This window comes from Synchiropus splendidus, chromosome 3 (assembly GCF_027744825.2).
Source record: "Synchiropus splendidus isolate RoL2022-P1 chromosome 3, RoL_Sspl_1.0, whole genome shotgun sequence".
Taxonomy (NCBI): Eukaryota; Metazoa; Chordata; class Actinopteri; order Syngnathiformes; family Callionymidae; genus Synchiropus; species Synchiropus splendidus.
In genome coordinates, this window is record NC_071336.1 from 17,389,702 (window position 1) to 17,405,930 (window position 16,229).

Sequence of the window (16,229 nt, forward strand, 5' to 3'; positions counted from 1 at the left end):
ATGCCCACTAGGACAATTTCTCCTGTTAGCAAAAGCTCTGTCATTGCAAGGGAAGATTATATATTGTAAAGGAAGCCGTAGAAGGAACTTAATTCATCTTAATTCAGTTATGATAAATAAAACAAAATCAACATCCTGCTTCATTTAACCTGAGGACAGCAGTAGAATCTTGTTGTAGTTGCTGAAATTGTAACAGTAAAGCATGATGTATCTTGCTCAAAAGGTGACCTTGTTTTAGCTATATAAATCTGATTTTAGTGGGTCATGGCCCACTTTTCTCTTCATGTAGAGCTGAGCCTCCATAGATTTTTTTCCCTCAAAGTGAAAACACATTTTTACATATTCACTCTCTTTAATACGGTCTGGATGATATGACAAAGTTTTCACCTTATTAAAGCAGTAATACTGAATAATTTATATGATGAAACATTCATTCTAACAGTGGCTGGACTGTACGCTTTGTGACAGCAGTTGTGATGCATTTTTGTATAAAATGTTCTCAACAATGAACCTCCTGGCATCGCTTAGGTGCTTCAGTAGTGTGTTTGTGCTTTGGTCTGTAGGTAATTCAAAGTCCGACGACGTAGGTTCAGGAAGCCAGCAGAGTCTTTGGACGGTCATTCAGACTGGATCGATCCAGTAGTGACCTCATGTTTGCTCGGTGTGAATAAATCGCCTGACGCTGGACGGATGCTGCGAGGCACGTTGCTTTGTGAGAGTGCTGCCATCATGTGGCATAACTGCAGAGCTGCACCGAGTCATTTACGACAGACAACCATGAACCCATCTGATTTACAACTAAGAGGGTCATCTAAATATACACCTGATATATTTTTCACTAGGAAACTTCTGACGTCAGTGGACATTTATCGTTAAAAATAAATTGCATCCTGCTCGCTTGGGCGTCTACAAACATCTTTCATTCACAGCTTATTGTCTTCTCACAGCAAAGAGCACATCAGAGCTTCCTCAGATCAAACGAGACAGTGGGAAGTGTTTAATTTAAGTGTGCTTTTTATAGCTAGGCCGGACAGAAACGGTTTATTGAAGTACAGCGTTTTTGCGAGTCGTTTGCACGCACAAATGACAATTATATATATATATATATATATATATATATATATATATATATATATATATATATATATATATATATATATATATATATATATATATATATATATATATATATATAATTTTTTTTTTTTTTTTTTTAAACTCCGATTATTTGGTATTTTGTTTATTTTGCATGACTCATAATGGTGTATTAAACAGTAAGAAGCAGTCGGAATCAACTTTCGGTTTCAAGAGTTACTTTTGTTCATTAAACAGATTACTGCACAGGTCCACAGAAAATGTAAAAATATTTAATCATGTTTGATAACAAGCAATAAGGAGCTCCTACGTGGATAAAATAAACCAATCAATGTGTGCAGGTTGGCACAAAACTCACTATGATTTGAAGTATTTACAATATATTAGGTACATAAGCCCCGCCTATCGAAAGCGCTGCGTTTACCCGGAGCTGAAATCTTGTTTCTCAGCCCCGCCCACTCTACTGTCATTGGTCAAGACGAAACATTCAGCCCGCCTCTGCTGACAACCGCTGTTGAGCAGGAGCACCTCACTACGTAAAACGCCATACAAACCCCACACTTGGCAGTTAAAACCTGAAGCCAAAGCATCCTAGGTTCAGACAGATCTTCAAAATCATCATGCTCAGAGACTTACTGCACAGGCGTGAGCCAGAAAAGTTGGATTTTGGACATTAGTTCTACTTTAAATTTAGTTTTGGCCCCAAAAGATTAGCGCTGGTGACCATAAAAAAATTGACTTCTACTCGCTGAACCAACTCGAAGGAGGAGCCTATTTCCAATTTGAATGGATGCTATAAAATGGTGATATACTGGAAAAAACAGACATCAGTTACTCTGCATCTTTTAGTCATTAGGAAGACGTTTGAGCCCGTCCCCTTGTGGCGAGCTAAGAGGAAGGATTTTGATCGTCGACCAGTGAATCCACGTATATTCAGGAGACCAAAATGCCTTCTCACCCCCAGGTGTTCGGACTGTCCCTGTCGAAACTATAGAAAAATCGTCAGGTTCGAAACAATATCAAAATACAACCAACAGATGGCGCCATCCCCCCAACAGTCCCCGGGTCTGGTCGATGTGGTTCCCTTTGGTTCCTCCTCTGCCTTGTCCTCCAGTCCCGCTCCGGTTCTCCAGCGAGGATGTGAGTGTGTGAGCGGCAGCGCGCGGGCCTCCCTCAGCTTAACACCGCGGTCGGCTCTGGATGTCGATCCCCAGCTGCCGCTGCTACGGTCGGCCATGTTGGCGAGCGACGCTGGATGTGCGAGCAGTGGAGGGAAGTAGACGCGTCTGAGAAGTGGACTCACTCTGATATACCCCCCAAAAATGCTGCTCCATCTTGGCGTGTCGGGACCAGAAGACCCCAGTCTGAGTTGAACCCGAGCAGGACGTTATGATGAAGGCCTGGAGGAACCGTGAGTAATCATCTGGTGGGTAACGGAACCAGGACCGAGGAACAAGGAGGGGAAGGCGGGTTTGTGAAGGTGAGAGTCCGGATGAAAGTGAGTCTTTGTGAGAGAGGATGGGCCCGTGTGACAAAGAAAAACAGCTGTCAGCCATGTGAACGTGCGTAATGGCATTTAAATCTAGTCTGAGTAACGTAATGCTCTTTGGTGTTTCTGCTCAGTCTGGGCAAGTTAGGTAGTTGCTACGCTACCGCCACAAACGTGGATTCATTTAAGGTTAGACACGAAGTGACGTGTTCTTACTACCCACTTGTGAGCCTCATCATTTGTACTGAAGTACACCACGGCTAGGTGAACCAACACGTTTTTGTTTTGTTTTATCATCAGAATATATGCTGTAAATAAATGGATAATTTCAAAAACACATTTTTAACTGTTACTAGAACTTCCACTCCTGCAACCCAACTACTGAAGAATCTTTTCCCACCAATAATTAAATACAATTTTAATTATAAATGAAATTAAGGCAGTTGTTCATTTGTATACATAAAATGCTGCATTAAAATGAGCATTACTCTTGAAAGGTATCTAATTTATCTTGTCCCTCAAGATAGAGAAATAATAAAGTGGGGACATCTTTTTACGTGTTTATCCTGACTCATAGACACTGAATTTTGAGCGCTTAAAAAATATCATTTGAAAATCTTTAAATAAAATGAAAGCATCATGTAAAATGTTTGTTACAAAATTAAAGTTACATTTATACCACCTTTTCATCCATCTGTGGGCCCTGCAGCCCCCTGGCAACAGTCACTGTATGCAATGTGGAAAGGAAATGTAATGGCTCACCCCTGTCATATACTCAGAAGATGGCAGGAAAAGTGGCCCGTAAATAATATCAGGCACTGCAAAAGGTACTGAATAGATGGACAAGCATGAAAAATAAACCAACAAACCTCTTCTAACCATTTGTATGAGTTGAATGACTAGTCACAATGCTTTAACACACAATGTCAAAGAACAGTTTTTCAATGCATATCTGTCATGTGAACACACATCATATGCACATATGCACCAGTGTGCCAACAGTGTTTGTGGTTAAGGATATTGGACATCATCTGATGAGGATTTAGTGCTTCTCCATATGAAACATGGTGTCTAAATTTAGGATAATCCACTGAGACTGAGACGAACAGCAATCTAGATAAGTGCTGCTGACCTGAAATATTGTCAAACATAAGGCTGCCGTTCTTTGCTTTGCCTTGGTCGGAAGTTTCTGCACACAAATCTCTCTGAACTAAAGGGGACATTGTCTTCCATGGACTTGATCAAATGTGACACAAAGAGCCAGATAAGATCTAATGATGAGAAACTCAGTGACGTGACATATTTAGGTCGCCGCTCTTAGTTCACTTCACTTCTCCCACTCAAACATTCCACCAAGTAGAGAACCAGTCATTAATTGTAGGATTTGCGTTGAACAATAGTTGTGGACTGCATCAGCAGGAATATATTTATGAAACTAAGGAGTGCCATCTTAAGGACTGAGGGGAGTGTCCATCATTGAGTCAATTTTCTGAATTAAATATGATATTGAGGACAGCCACATCCTTAAAACTTTGTGATCTGATTTTCCATCAGACTGGCTCTGATCCTGTTCACCCTTCCTCCCACATATTTTCAGCCGTGCTACCTTAAAATAGAAACAGATCATTCCTCAAAAACGTCTCCAGGATTGAAGTGTCTCAGAATCATTGCTGTCAGTTCAGCTGAAAGTCACCTCCCACTATCACATTCATGTCTTCAGATGACCTTTTTTCCAGACACTTTACAGTCAGAGGAATGTAGTGGAAGGTGACAGGCAGCATCTGCTGTGAATCTGAAGCTACGGGGACCCTCCCAGACTTGAGTGTCAGCTGCTCGCAGTGGTCTAGACAGACGCTGGGCAGCTTTTCACTCAAACTGACAGATGATGGATGGGACAAGTCCACAGCTAGATCGTTCATCCTTCAACAGATGTCTGCTTGGGTGGAAGTTCACTTGCTGTTTTAACTGGTCTGGAGACTGAGTGTTTTAAATAGTGTGGCATAGTGAGCCTCGCTTAATGTTAGCCACATGAACAAGTGCTGGTTGCAACAGGAAGTTACAAGCTTGACAAACCAATTGACTGCAGTCTTCTTACTTGTACACCTGACGGATAGGACAGATATTGTTTGAATATATTACAGTTCCTTCCAGGCTTCTAGGGAAAAGCATGTGTTGATGAAGTCTGTCACTGTTACAACAATTTCCAGGGCTTTTATCGTCAAGGCAGTTATGCAAGGATCAGTGTGATTTTTCAAAAGTCAAACAGGATTAAAGGTCCCAAATTAACCTTACATGAGACAACTAGTACGCCAGGATGGTGGAAGACTACCATGTCTTGTTTTCCACCAGCACCTGGTTGGTGATGATGAGGAAGAAAAGCAGTATTTCCGGTCATAATTTGGGCTGCAGTCAAGTTTGCCATCTTTTACATTTTATTATGATCATGATAGATGAGAGGTATAATCCTGAATAAAATACGAATTTGACACAGTTTTTCTTACAATCCTGAATAATTAATGAGGATGAAAGTGCTATCACATTATTGAGGGAGTAAGTCACGTCTTTGCTGTTAAGTGACATCAGAGAGGACCTTCTGTCTTATCAGCATTCTGTTGCTGTAGGTTCTCATGGCAGCGGGGCGTCAGGAGAAGGTCAAACGTATCGTGGCAACAGAGGAGATAGAAGCAAATTACTCTGTTGTTTGCTTCAGGAGCTTAATATTTAAGTTCTCTGGTTCATATTTCCTGACCATGAAAAATTCCTGTCAGACAAATAGAGGTGCACCAATCAATGGTATTGGGCAACCAGCCTTTTCAGTCACCGTATAATGCAGCACCTGAGCCTGCGATCTACAGTAATGTGTAGAGCTGGAGATACTTTCCAGACACATCTGCAGCCTGTTCACCTGTTCAGAGCTTAGAACAGACCTGGGCAATGTGCGGACCGGGGGCCACATGTGGCCTGATGCCCTTATTTTTGTAGACTTGTTGACATCAGACTAAAACTATAACTGATATGTTGTAATTTTTCTGCCTTTTTTGTTCTTTCTCTTTTAGTCACCTCCACCACTTCAGCAGTAAATACAGCATGTTCTTGTTTCTAGACTAAATTCAATTTTTGTGATTTTCTTGTTCCTGAAAATATATTTTGAAATGCATTGCCTTTTTATATTGAACGTCAGGTCCATAGTTATGTTAATTTATACTAAAGGTAAGTGCATAGTAAATGAAATATTTCAATAGTTTCATTGCATATTAGTTTTGTATTCTTTGCAGTCGTTCTTTTGATGATGGCCCCTCAGTTACAGTTTCTAATGTGGCCCTTTAGGAAATTTGATTGCCCACCTCTGGCTTAGGACATGTTGTAGTGTTTTGCTACTTTGCTACTTATTTCTCTGAAGCATTAAATCTGTCATTTACTACCTCACTTCCGTTAAACGCTAAATATCGCTGAATTGTGCTGTACATATATGGAAAGAGTTGTGAAGAAAAAGCTGTGTGTTTGAGGCAGAAACCTTCAGAGAACTGGACCACTGAGTCCAGTTCAAGTGCATGTGAGAACGATTTGGAAAAAGGAAGTATGGAAACACAGATGAAGCGGTGAAGAAAGGAAGATAAGCTCCTCTATTTACTCTGTGACTGTGTGATGGGGGTCTTCTCATTCTTGCGTGTAATGGACCCTTCTAGGTCACTTCATGTTCCTGAGGGCAGGAAGATGCTGCTGGTAATTAGCAGTTTCTATTATTAGAAGGCAACCAGCTTTCCTCATGTAGGACTGCGCTCTGAGAACTACTGTGTATTTGTGTCACTTTCTGAAAGTGCGGTTTCACCAATTTGATGGATGACTTCCGGTTTTGAATTCATCCATTTCTGTAGAACAATGGAGTTTTTCAGAGTCTCACGAGACAGGAGAAAAGTTGAACTAAGTTCTGTCACGGGAACTGTGTGACTTCTGCCTCACGTCTGAGCCTTATTTAATTACACGGCAGAAGGAAGGTAATGTCACAGCATGTTCCTCTTTTATCAAACATGCATTCACCTGGAAAAAGTTGAACTGTGACCGCCTCACTGACAGGCAGTGCGTCAGTACTGCACACCTGAGCAGCTGCTGTTTACTAGTTTGCATCCAAATGACTTTCCATGCAGTGAACAGGTTCAGATCATTTGATCCTCCGGTCTTGGTTCTGCTTTTATGTTTCAAATTGGGTTGGCAATGGGTTGCCGCTCCATCTATTCTCAAACACCTAGCTCCACCTCTTTAAACATACATAGCTGCTCCATCCTTGTAACTGGTACGTGTTCCACGAACGAGGTGATGTCTTTACGAGCCAGTTTTCTTGTGTGACTCCAGCTATTGGTCTTCCAAACAGGAATGTCATCGACGTAAGAGGAGACAAACAAACATGTCTCTGGATTGTAGTCAACCTTCCGCCCGTGTTAGGGACCTGACGGACATGCATGACACGACATGGTATCTGATGAGGTGCATTTGTGTTTCACAGCACTCTGAAGTTTAAAAGGCTCAAAGAGGATTTAGAATTCATTCATATGTCCCAGTGATGACTGAGCTTATCATCTAACGTTGGCAACAACAATCACAAACATATTCATGGGATAATGTCCAGATATGAGTATTTGTGTTTATGCAATGTTCCAGCAGGTCGTGGGCTCGTCACGTCCCACGTCACCAAAGCTCCAGATGTTGCGTTCACCCATCTGGCAGCTCTCATTTTGACAGATTTGTGTTTTGTCGCAGCAGGGTTACATGATGGGCTGCATTAAGAGCAAAGAGGACAAAGGCCCGTCCATGAAGTACCGCTCTGAGAACCTCCCCAACTCTGATCCCAGCGCCACCGCTCAGCATGTGGGCCATTACGGGCCGGAGCCGACTCAGCTGCAGCAGAATCAGCTTCCTTCGTCCTGCTCCATCTCCGGGACAGCTAACTTTAATCACACTATCACGCCGTTTGGTGGCTCCTCGGCTGCTATGACGCCGTTTGGTGGGGCTTCATCCTCCTTCACTGGCCCGGTGTCCAACTCCTTCTCTGGTGCTGTCCCCAGTAAGTTGCACGTTGAAGACAGTCAAGTACTGTTTCATATTCTCAGTGATGTGCTTAACCACACATTACTGTCCACAGCTTTTTGAACTCTTAGCGCCACAGGAGAGTCAAGCGTTCAGTGGGAGTCACTGAATAAACAGAAATAAGATTAATTGCCCACTATAGGTGCCATTTTCACTATAATCCTCGTTCATAACAGATTATCTGATCCCAGTCGGAGTTGAAGGTGTCATCCCCATATTATTTGTGTACTGCTGGAGAAAAAGGATTAGTGTTGGATTGTTATTGTTTATGTCTTAAGTAAATCGCCCGGTGTGTTTCAGTGTTCAAGTTTGGGTTTCAGTTTCTGTGGGTGTGAGCAGCTGTATGCGTCTATGTGCCCCGTGATAGACAGACCAGCAGTCCAGGGTACTCCCTGTCTCTCGGCCTCTTCAAGTCTTACAAGACCCTGTCATATTATTGCCCAACTACTTCAGGAGACAAAAGATCTGCAACATAGTTTTGTTGGTCAAAATGTTTGTCATGACATTTAAAAAGTCTTCGGTCAATAGGGCAGCTGTGAAGTGGAATCTTTCATGACTGCATATCTCTTCAAGCAAATCAAAACAATTGAAAACTTAATTTGATCTGTAATATCATTTTTAAATCTTCATTTATGTTCAGATCTTGCAACTATATTTTGTAGTAGAAAATTCCGTCAGCATGTGTCTGTGTGAACCAGAGAACTGGCTGGAAGACTTTTCGGACTTTTCTCCACTGAGGTTAAAGCTTATAGAAAAAGTCTTCTCATGATCATCAATTTAACATCTACCACGTATCTTACACTTGACAAGGTCAACGAGCAAATCCCAGCTTTGCAGAATCTTCCCTGCTCTATTTAATATTTTGGAAAAGGTCATTCACACTCTCGTCTGCTGAGATAGCCCATTAATGTGATTTCAAAATGGAGTCAGTTTTATTGTCCCTGAAGGGGTTTGAAACTCTGAAGCCTGAGATTTGATCTCAGCACCACCCATCTCCAGTGTACAAAAATGTGCAATCAAGTATCAATATTTTCTTACACCCCTATAATATATTGTGTAATTCATATGCCTTGCTGCTTGGCAGATAAGGCTAAAAATACTTGTAGAGTAGATTCACATTTATCTCATATATCTACAATCTCTTTTATATACTTTACTGTGTTATTACGTATTTCATTCCATCCTAGTAGTGTCACAGATTGGCAGCTTCCGATGCTGCTGGACATGGCTTGACAGCTGAGGTTCTTAATTGACCTCACAGGGGCTACAGTAACTGACGACGGTGGACAAGGTGAAAATTGGGAAGCAGGTTTTATGGCATAGATCAGGCAGCTGGTTAGAGGTCAAGAAGGGAGCCTGAGTGACAAGGCCCGACAGGCAGGAAGGAAAAGCAGACAGATGATGGACCTGGTCTTTGATCATAAGTAATTGTGTGTATTTTGAGTACGGTCCATTTAAGAGAGCTGTGCGGCTGACCAAAGCCTTTTTTTCCAGGACACTCACAAGTGTTTCTGCACCCGGAGGCCCAGGAGAGATGCTCACTGTTTTCCAGCTTATCTCTATGTAGTGAAAAAAAGGGTTGCCTCTGTGTGTATGCCAACCCACTAGTTACCAAGTCACTTTATAGCATAGTTCAGAGGTTCCAAAAGCTCTTTTGCAGCACCCTCTTTTCAAGATGAAAATATTTTCAGCCCCCCCCCACACACACAGTTGTTCAGCTTCATGCTGTCAGCGGCCAGTATTCTGAGACAGTACACACTGTGGTCTCTTGTCATTACCCATCGTTGTACAGATTAAGGCAACATAGGAGTCGGCATATTTTTGCGTCTTGGACTTATGGATTTGTCATCTGCTTTTTTGTTTAATGGTTCTCTCACCAACTCGTTCATGCTAGCCGTGAAAATTTCCTGTTCCTGAAATGTTAAAACATTTTGTTTAACTGCCCTCCCGTGGTAGTGTTTTTAAGATGCTTTGTCGTAAAATGAGCTCCTTCTGCTGGGTGTAACCCAATAATGAAAAGTGTTTGTGGTGGCCCCACGACACTCCTGTTAACAGTTTGAGCTATGAAAGCACACATCTGACATTTTCCATTTTCTTTCGTTTGTTACTTCCGATGCTGCCATGATGTTTTGTCCTCTTGTCTGTGAAAACTGCTCGACACCCACCAGCAGCCGTGGAGGCTGCTTTTTGAAAGCTGTGATTTGATGAAGCCACTTGCTTTTGCAGGCGGCGTGACGTTCTTCGTGGCCTTGTATGACTATGAAGCTCGCACGTCCGACGATCTGTCTTTCAAAAAGGGAGATCGTTTCCAAATCATCAACAATACGTAAGTGTGTTATGTGTAAGTTGAGAAACACTCTGTTGTACCCAAACAACCCAAACATCAATAGTGTGATAATCGATTATCAGTCAGTTGTTCTAAAATAAACAACCCTAAACTGTTTGAATAGATCATGTGTTCACTGACATTAACCTGAAGGCATCGCTGTGCTACATTTATCTGGCAGTGACTTTCTTATGCAAAGCCATAAATATTTCCTGCTTCTTTCAAGTGTTCATCTCCATTGACATGCTTGTGAAGAGTTTTCTTCCTCATCTGACTTGTGAATCTAAAATGCATCCCAAATCTTTTGTCTGCAGAGAGGGTGACTGGTGGGAAGCTCGCTCTATCAACACGGGGAGAAAAGGCTACATTCCCAGTAATTATGTGGCCCCTGCTGACTCCATACAAGCAGAGGAGTAATTACCCTTTTCTCTAATTTCCAATGCCAATCTCCAATGTCACCAGATAATGTTAGTCAACTCTGTTTCTCAGGTGGTATTTTGGGAAAATGGGGCGTAAAGATGCAGAGCGGTTGCTGCTGAATCCTGGGAATCATCGGGGAACTTTCCTCGTGCGGGAAAGTGAAACCACTAAAGGTTGAATCAGATGTGGTTTCACACCAAAAAGGCGAATGATTTACCAAGCTGTTTCTGCACAGGCGCTTACTCCCTGTCGATTCGGGACTGGGACGAAACCAAAGGAGACAACGTGAAACACTATAAGATCCGAAAGCTGGACAACGGTGGATACTACATCACGACAAGAGCTCAGTTTGACACGTTACAGAAGCTTGTCAAACACTACACAGGTAGGTCTGTTTATCAGGCCTCTTCATGATGATTTCTTGTTGAGTCATGAATAAAATTCTGAATAAAATGAATATAATAAAACAATGTCTAAGGATCATAAAATATTTTATTTTTCATAAATAAACTCTAAAGAAGATAAGTTAAGTGTAAATGAAATCGCCATAAAATGGTCTAATTAATTTTAAAAACTGCTCCAACAGGTGAACAGTTTTTACTGTTGGGGGTGCCATCACTATCTTTATCATTTTCAAGAACTTCCCCATAGGTGGTAACTATCACAGATTTGAATTTGTTGAACAAATCAATGACACACTACTGCCACCCTATGTGGCAAGTGTATTAAAACTGAGCGTCTCGCGGCCCCCATACGGCCCAGCGGTGGAAAGCAAAAAACGTATGCCCTATGGTTAAAAATCACTTGTCTAGCCTCTGACATTTTCTGACTTGTATGCAGTTTCATAAACATTCATTTATATCAACTATATTGTCAACAAAAAAAACTTGTTTGAATTGAACAATAAAATCACCACTGCCTGTAAGAGCAGGATTCCAATGGATGGACGAGAAATTCTCCTCTTTCACTGTTACATCAGTGTGTTGTACATGCATACTTGGATTCATGAATTTGAATGAATAACATACTTTTCTACCACAGAACATGCTGATGGACTTTGCCACCGACTCACCACAGTCTGCCCCACCGTCAAACCTCAAACTCAAGGCCTTGCCAAAGACGCCTGGGAGATCCCTCGTGAGTCCCTGCGTCTGGAGCTGAAACTGGGCCAGGGCTGCTTCGGAGAGGTCTGGATGGGTAAGTGAAGAAGAGTGCCATGATGTTTGACTCCTTGATGTTTAGCGTGACAGTAATTTTAGGTCTTACTCAAGGCCCTGTATATTAGCAAGAAATGTTTGTTATTGTTTAAACTGTAGTTTTGCCCAAATAATCCTCTTCCTGTTGTCGCCGCCTCTGTTTGTTGTCTCCTCCCCTGCACTGCAGCTGCCAAGAACATGAGCTCCACTACGATCTCTCAGGCCTGGCAATTACAAGCACGGAGTAATGATGTCTGCTAATGCGGATTTATGTTTCTCTTCAGGCACATGGAACGGTACGACCAAAGTGGCTATAAAGACTCTGAAGCCGGGGACCATGTCGCCCGAGGCCTTCCTGCAAGAGGCCCAGATCATGAAGAAGCTCCGACATGACAAGCTGGTGCCTCTTTACGCCGTCGTGTCTGAAGAGCCCATCTATATCGTCACAGAGTACATGGCCAAAGGTGCTGAAGATGTCTATGATGTTGACATGCATGTTTGATTTAGATTTAATCTGAACCTTCTGCCTGGAGAACCATCAGCTGCCTGCATTATTATGTTCTTACTACAGAGTCAGCTGGGTTTTAGCTGTGTTTGATATGGCTTTCATAAAAGCCTGAGTTTTATTTTATTTTGTTTTTAAAATATATTTTAGGTCGACTTGTTTTTCCCCCTTTTCTTATCCATTCTTGTACCATAGGGAGTCTGCTTGACTTTCTCAAAGAAGGTGATGGAAAATTCCTGAAGCTTCCGATCCTGGTGGACATGGCTGCTCAGGTGAGATCAGTCACCACTGTCTGCGTTTGCGTCTTTGTCAGATCTATTTTAAGCAAAAACACTGGCAGTGACGCTGTCAGATCTGACGCTCATTTGTTCTGTATTTTAGCTTCGCAGGAATCATAACGTTGCAGGTGCTAAATTTGTTGACTCTGAAGCTTCTTTTTTCAAATGTTTTTCCTAGATTGCGGACGGCATGGCGTTCATCGAGAGGATGAACTACATTCACCGGGACCTGCGTGCTGCCAACATCCTGGTCGGGGACAATCTGGTGTGCAAGATTGCAGACTTTGGTCTCGCCAGGTTGATAGAGGACAATGAGTACACAGCAAGGCAAGGTGGGCAAATACTCACTCTCAACTAGAGGAAGGTAAACGTCATTAATGATCCAATTACAGGCATTTGATGAGTTGGTTTTAACTCTTCCAGATTTGATTCATTTATTTGTTGCCTTTTTGTGGCAATAGGTTTCATATTCAAAGCCAAAAAATACTTCAAATCTGAGGCCTGGCCAAGAAATGAACAATATACAGAACAATCTCTTTAGCTCTCATGATGTGGCATATAAAAGTTCTTGTAAAAAATATATATATTAATATAGGCCCTGTAGGTGAACTTAGTATCCGCTGCCTGTTCTAAAAGTCATGACAAAAACCACCTCAGTACATCACATCATCTCACCCTCAGGAACTGAAGGAGGGTAAAAACTACCAAGACTGCAGTGTATGCTTGTGTTAGGTTTAAAAAAATCTGATGTGTCCGTAATCTGATCCAGCAAACCGAGTGAAGATGAAGACCCCACTGTTCCCACAATATTGAATGAGAAGGAATTTCCCCAAATGTTCAAATCCACAAGGGATAAAGAGTAATGATGTCAATCTGGGTCACTGTGGTCTCAGATTTTCTGGATGACAGTGAATTAGTCACAAACGCCCTCTAGTGAACTGAGACTGTCTCGTCTCGCCATCAGGAGCTAAATTCCCCATCAAGTGGACGGCACCCGAGGCGGCTCTGTACGGAAAATTCACCATCAAGTCTGACGCCTGGTCCTTCGGGATCCTGATGACGGAGCTGGTCACCAAAGGCAGAGTGCCGTACCCAGGTAAGACTCAAGTGCTCGGCAGAGGGTCGCGGTCCCTCCGTCCAGCTGTGGAGGCAATGAGGCAGCTTCACACACACACACACACACAATGTTGAGATCAGATTAGCCATCTGCTGGGGGATGATCCGGAGATTGAACACCACTCTTGTTTATAACAAGCTGTCAGGGGAGAGCACAGCATTGTCACACTCTCTGTTTCTGAGGGGCTTTATATCATTTCTCTTTCACTAATGTTTATCTAGAGGAGAGAATATTAGATTTGATTAAACAGTTTAGTTCACAGTAGAGTTGCACAGTTGTAGTTGCTAAATGAGATGAATGAAATAAGAAGCTGATGAAAAACAATGATACCCATTCAGCTTTGCTAAATGAAATGACAGATTCATAAATAAACTGCTCATAATAGTAATGTCTGTGTTATTCTCAGTGTTTTTTTTAGTTCAGTATTTTATTCACCTGTAGACTAGTGGTGAAAATTAGCATGAATGCTAATGCACCATAAGATCTGGACTGTCTTTATGTATATTATTATTATTATTATTATTGTTATTATTATTGTTATTATCTTAAACATCCATTTGAAAATACTACTTTTCTAAATATTCAAAACACATAATACAAAACATTAATAAAATTAATATTAATAAACTCACCAAAATGTATAAATACCAGAACGGCAGAGATAGAGAAAATATTTTCTAGGTCACGTTCTTGATTACTGTGGCCTCGTTTTACTTCTCATATAAATTTCAGCGACAGCAGTGATGTGTCTTTGAAGGCTCTGCCGTCTTTCTTCAGGCATGGTGAACCGGGAGGTGCTGGAGCAAGTGGAGCGAGGGTACCGGATGCCGTGTCCCCAGGGTTGCCCCGAATCCCTTCATGAGATGATGAAGCTGTGCTGGAAGAAAGATCCAGATGAGAGACCCACATTTGAGTACCTGCAGTCCTTCCTGGAGGATTATTTCACGGCCACTGAGCCGCAGTACCAGCCTGGAGAGAACCTATAGCGCCCCTAACTTGAGTGGAGTTGTTCGAGCTGGGCGTATTTACAGTCACCATCACTCATTTCAGATTGCATTCATGTTAGCACACACTCAATGAATGTACTCCCATACTTGTGTAACATAACTGCTGACTTCATATCTCTTATAACTCGACCAGTGATAACAAACTTTTTAATATTGACAGCAAATAATATATGATTCCAATATGACTTTTTGTTTTTATACTTGTAAGCCTTTGATGACTTGTTTACACCTACAGTCTTCTTTACCCGTGTGACCCTTTACTGTCACGAGAGTTCCTCTGAAACATTTCTCCTTTAGCTCCTGGACTTCTTGTCTCGATCTGCCCATCACACTGTGATCACCCTTGAGTAGGGCTGGACTTTCACATATCTACCCCAAGAGGGCGCTGCTCTTATAACTATCCGTGGTCAACCATTCAGAAACAGCAAGAAGCCATAGAGGGAGATGACCGGAGTTCCTGCTTTTACATGGGACTGGACTGTGGATTCCTGTGTTACTGAGTCCACCTGTGCTCTAGTCTTTGTACAGCAATACTATACAACTTTTTATAAAGCACTTCCCTGAATGGACTTATCAGGACTGTATTTTACTGGGAACAACTCTCCTTGTGTTGCTTTCTATACCAAGATAACTCCCCCTTTTGTAAGACCGTACTAATGTGGCGACTGTGGAAGCAGTTTTTACAGTAAAAGTCTTGTGTTAAATTTTGCTGTCATCTGTTGCTGCATTCTGTGCTTCTTTAAAGTCCAGTTAAGCTCATGACAGTCAGCTAGACTCCAGCAGCAGTTGCTCATGGCATAACTCTTGGATGCTGTTTGGCTTGTCAGCTTAAGTCTTTCACCTAGTGAACTAACCATAACCCAATATGTGGGGGTGTTTTGCGAGAAAGAGGATGTGCAGAAATTCTCAAGAAAATGAGACAGTACCAGGTAAGAGGTCAGATTTCCATTCTGACCTTGGGGTGAACCATGTTGTCAGCACTGAACTGGGTTCATGAAGCTTGAAAGACTTGTTGATCCTGACACACTGCTAAGAAAATGCTGCTAAATTGCATTCATGTTAAATGCTATTCTGTTTATTGGATGGGTCCTGTTTAACTCTGGGGGCAGCCGAAAATTTGATGAACGTTGAACATCCTAGCGACAGTCCGTCTCATTGAAGTATTTAACTTCAGCGCATCAAATACTTGCTATGACCTCAGATGAATGTAGAGTAGATATAATATTTTAAGTATATTATAAGGCTGCCTTTCTCTCACACACCCAGGTTTCAATGACAACGTAACTCCAAACATGATATATTTTCCAAATTGAAATACAAAATGGACCAGTTGGGATGAAGTAATGATGCCCTTGAGCTCAGAAGAGCATAAAAAAGGGAGTAGGGGCCTTGAAAGGCTTTGTCATACTAGTGATGTACCAAAATATGTCAGCAAGCATGTGGGCGTTTATTCTATGGTAATTGGCCTTTGGAGATGACAATTTCACTCACCAGAACATATGAACAAACAAACTATTTTTGTTCATATTCTTAACACTTTTTTTTCTTTAATTTTCTTTTTTTCTCAAAAACACAGTTGTGAAATGTTATGTATATTATCTCTGGAGGTTTAGGCAGGTGACTAAATAAGTTTTAAATGTTAAAAGAAAAAAAAATGTTTGTCATGAGCTGGACGTGAACAGCGCATGACTGACTGCACCTTTAAGAAACCCAA

At 41.8% G+C, this 16,229-nt stretch overlaps 1 protein-coding gene across 2 annotated transcripts; it reads left to right on the plus strand.

The window, feature by feature from the left end:
- The first annotated feature begins 2,019 nt into the window (after positions 1-2,019).
- Positions 2,020-15,537, plus strand: LOC128755610 (tyrosine-protein kinase yes-like). 2 transcript variants are annotated; one of them, XM_053859373.1, is made up of 12 exons: positions 2,020-2,575; positions 7,340-7,643; positions 9,893-9,992; positions 10,307-10,405; positions 10,482-10,585; positions 10,648-10,797; positions 11,454-11,609; positions 11,893-12,072; positions 12,309-12,385; positions 12,570-12,723; positions 13,356-13,487; positions 14,286-15,537. In XM_053859373.1, the coding sequence occupies exons 2-12, from the start codon at positions 7,349-7,351 to the stop codon at positions 14,492-14,494; spliced, it is 1,656 nt and encodes a 551-aa protein (XP_053715348.1). In that variant the 5' UTR covers positions 2,020-2,575; positions 7,340-7,348; the 3' UTR covers positions 14,495-15,537. The 2 variants fall into 2 exon arrangements, with proteins under 2 accessions (XP_053715348.1, XP_053715349.1); XM_053859374.1 differs by having other exon boundaries at positions 2,021-2,575; positions 7,343-7,643.
- Positions 15,538-16,229: the final 692 nt, after the last annotated feature.

Bases quoted from the DNA above. Each gene is read 5' to 3' on its own strand.
- LOC128755610 (XM_053859373.1), top strand. From the start codon at position 7,349: ATGATGGGCTGCATTAAGAGCAAAGAGGACAAAGGCCCGTCCATGAAG. The intron at 10,406-10,481 runs GTAATTACCCTT...TCTGTTTCTCAG, and splicing joins GACTCCATACAAGCAGAGGA to GTGGTATTTTGGGAAAATGG. The intron at 11,610-11,892 runs GTAAGTGAAGAA...GTTTCTCTTCAG, and splicing joins CTTCGGAGAGGTCTGGATGG to GCACATGGAACGGTACGACC.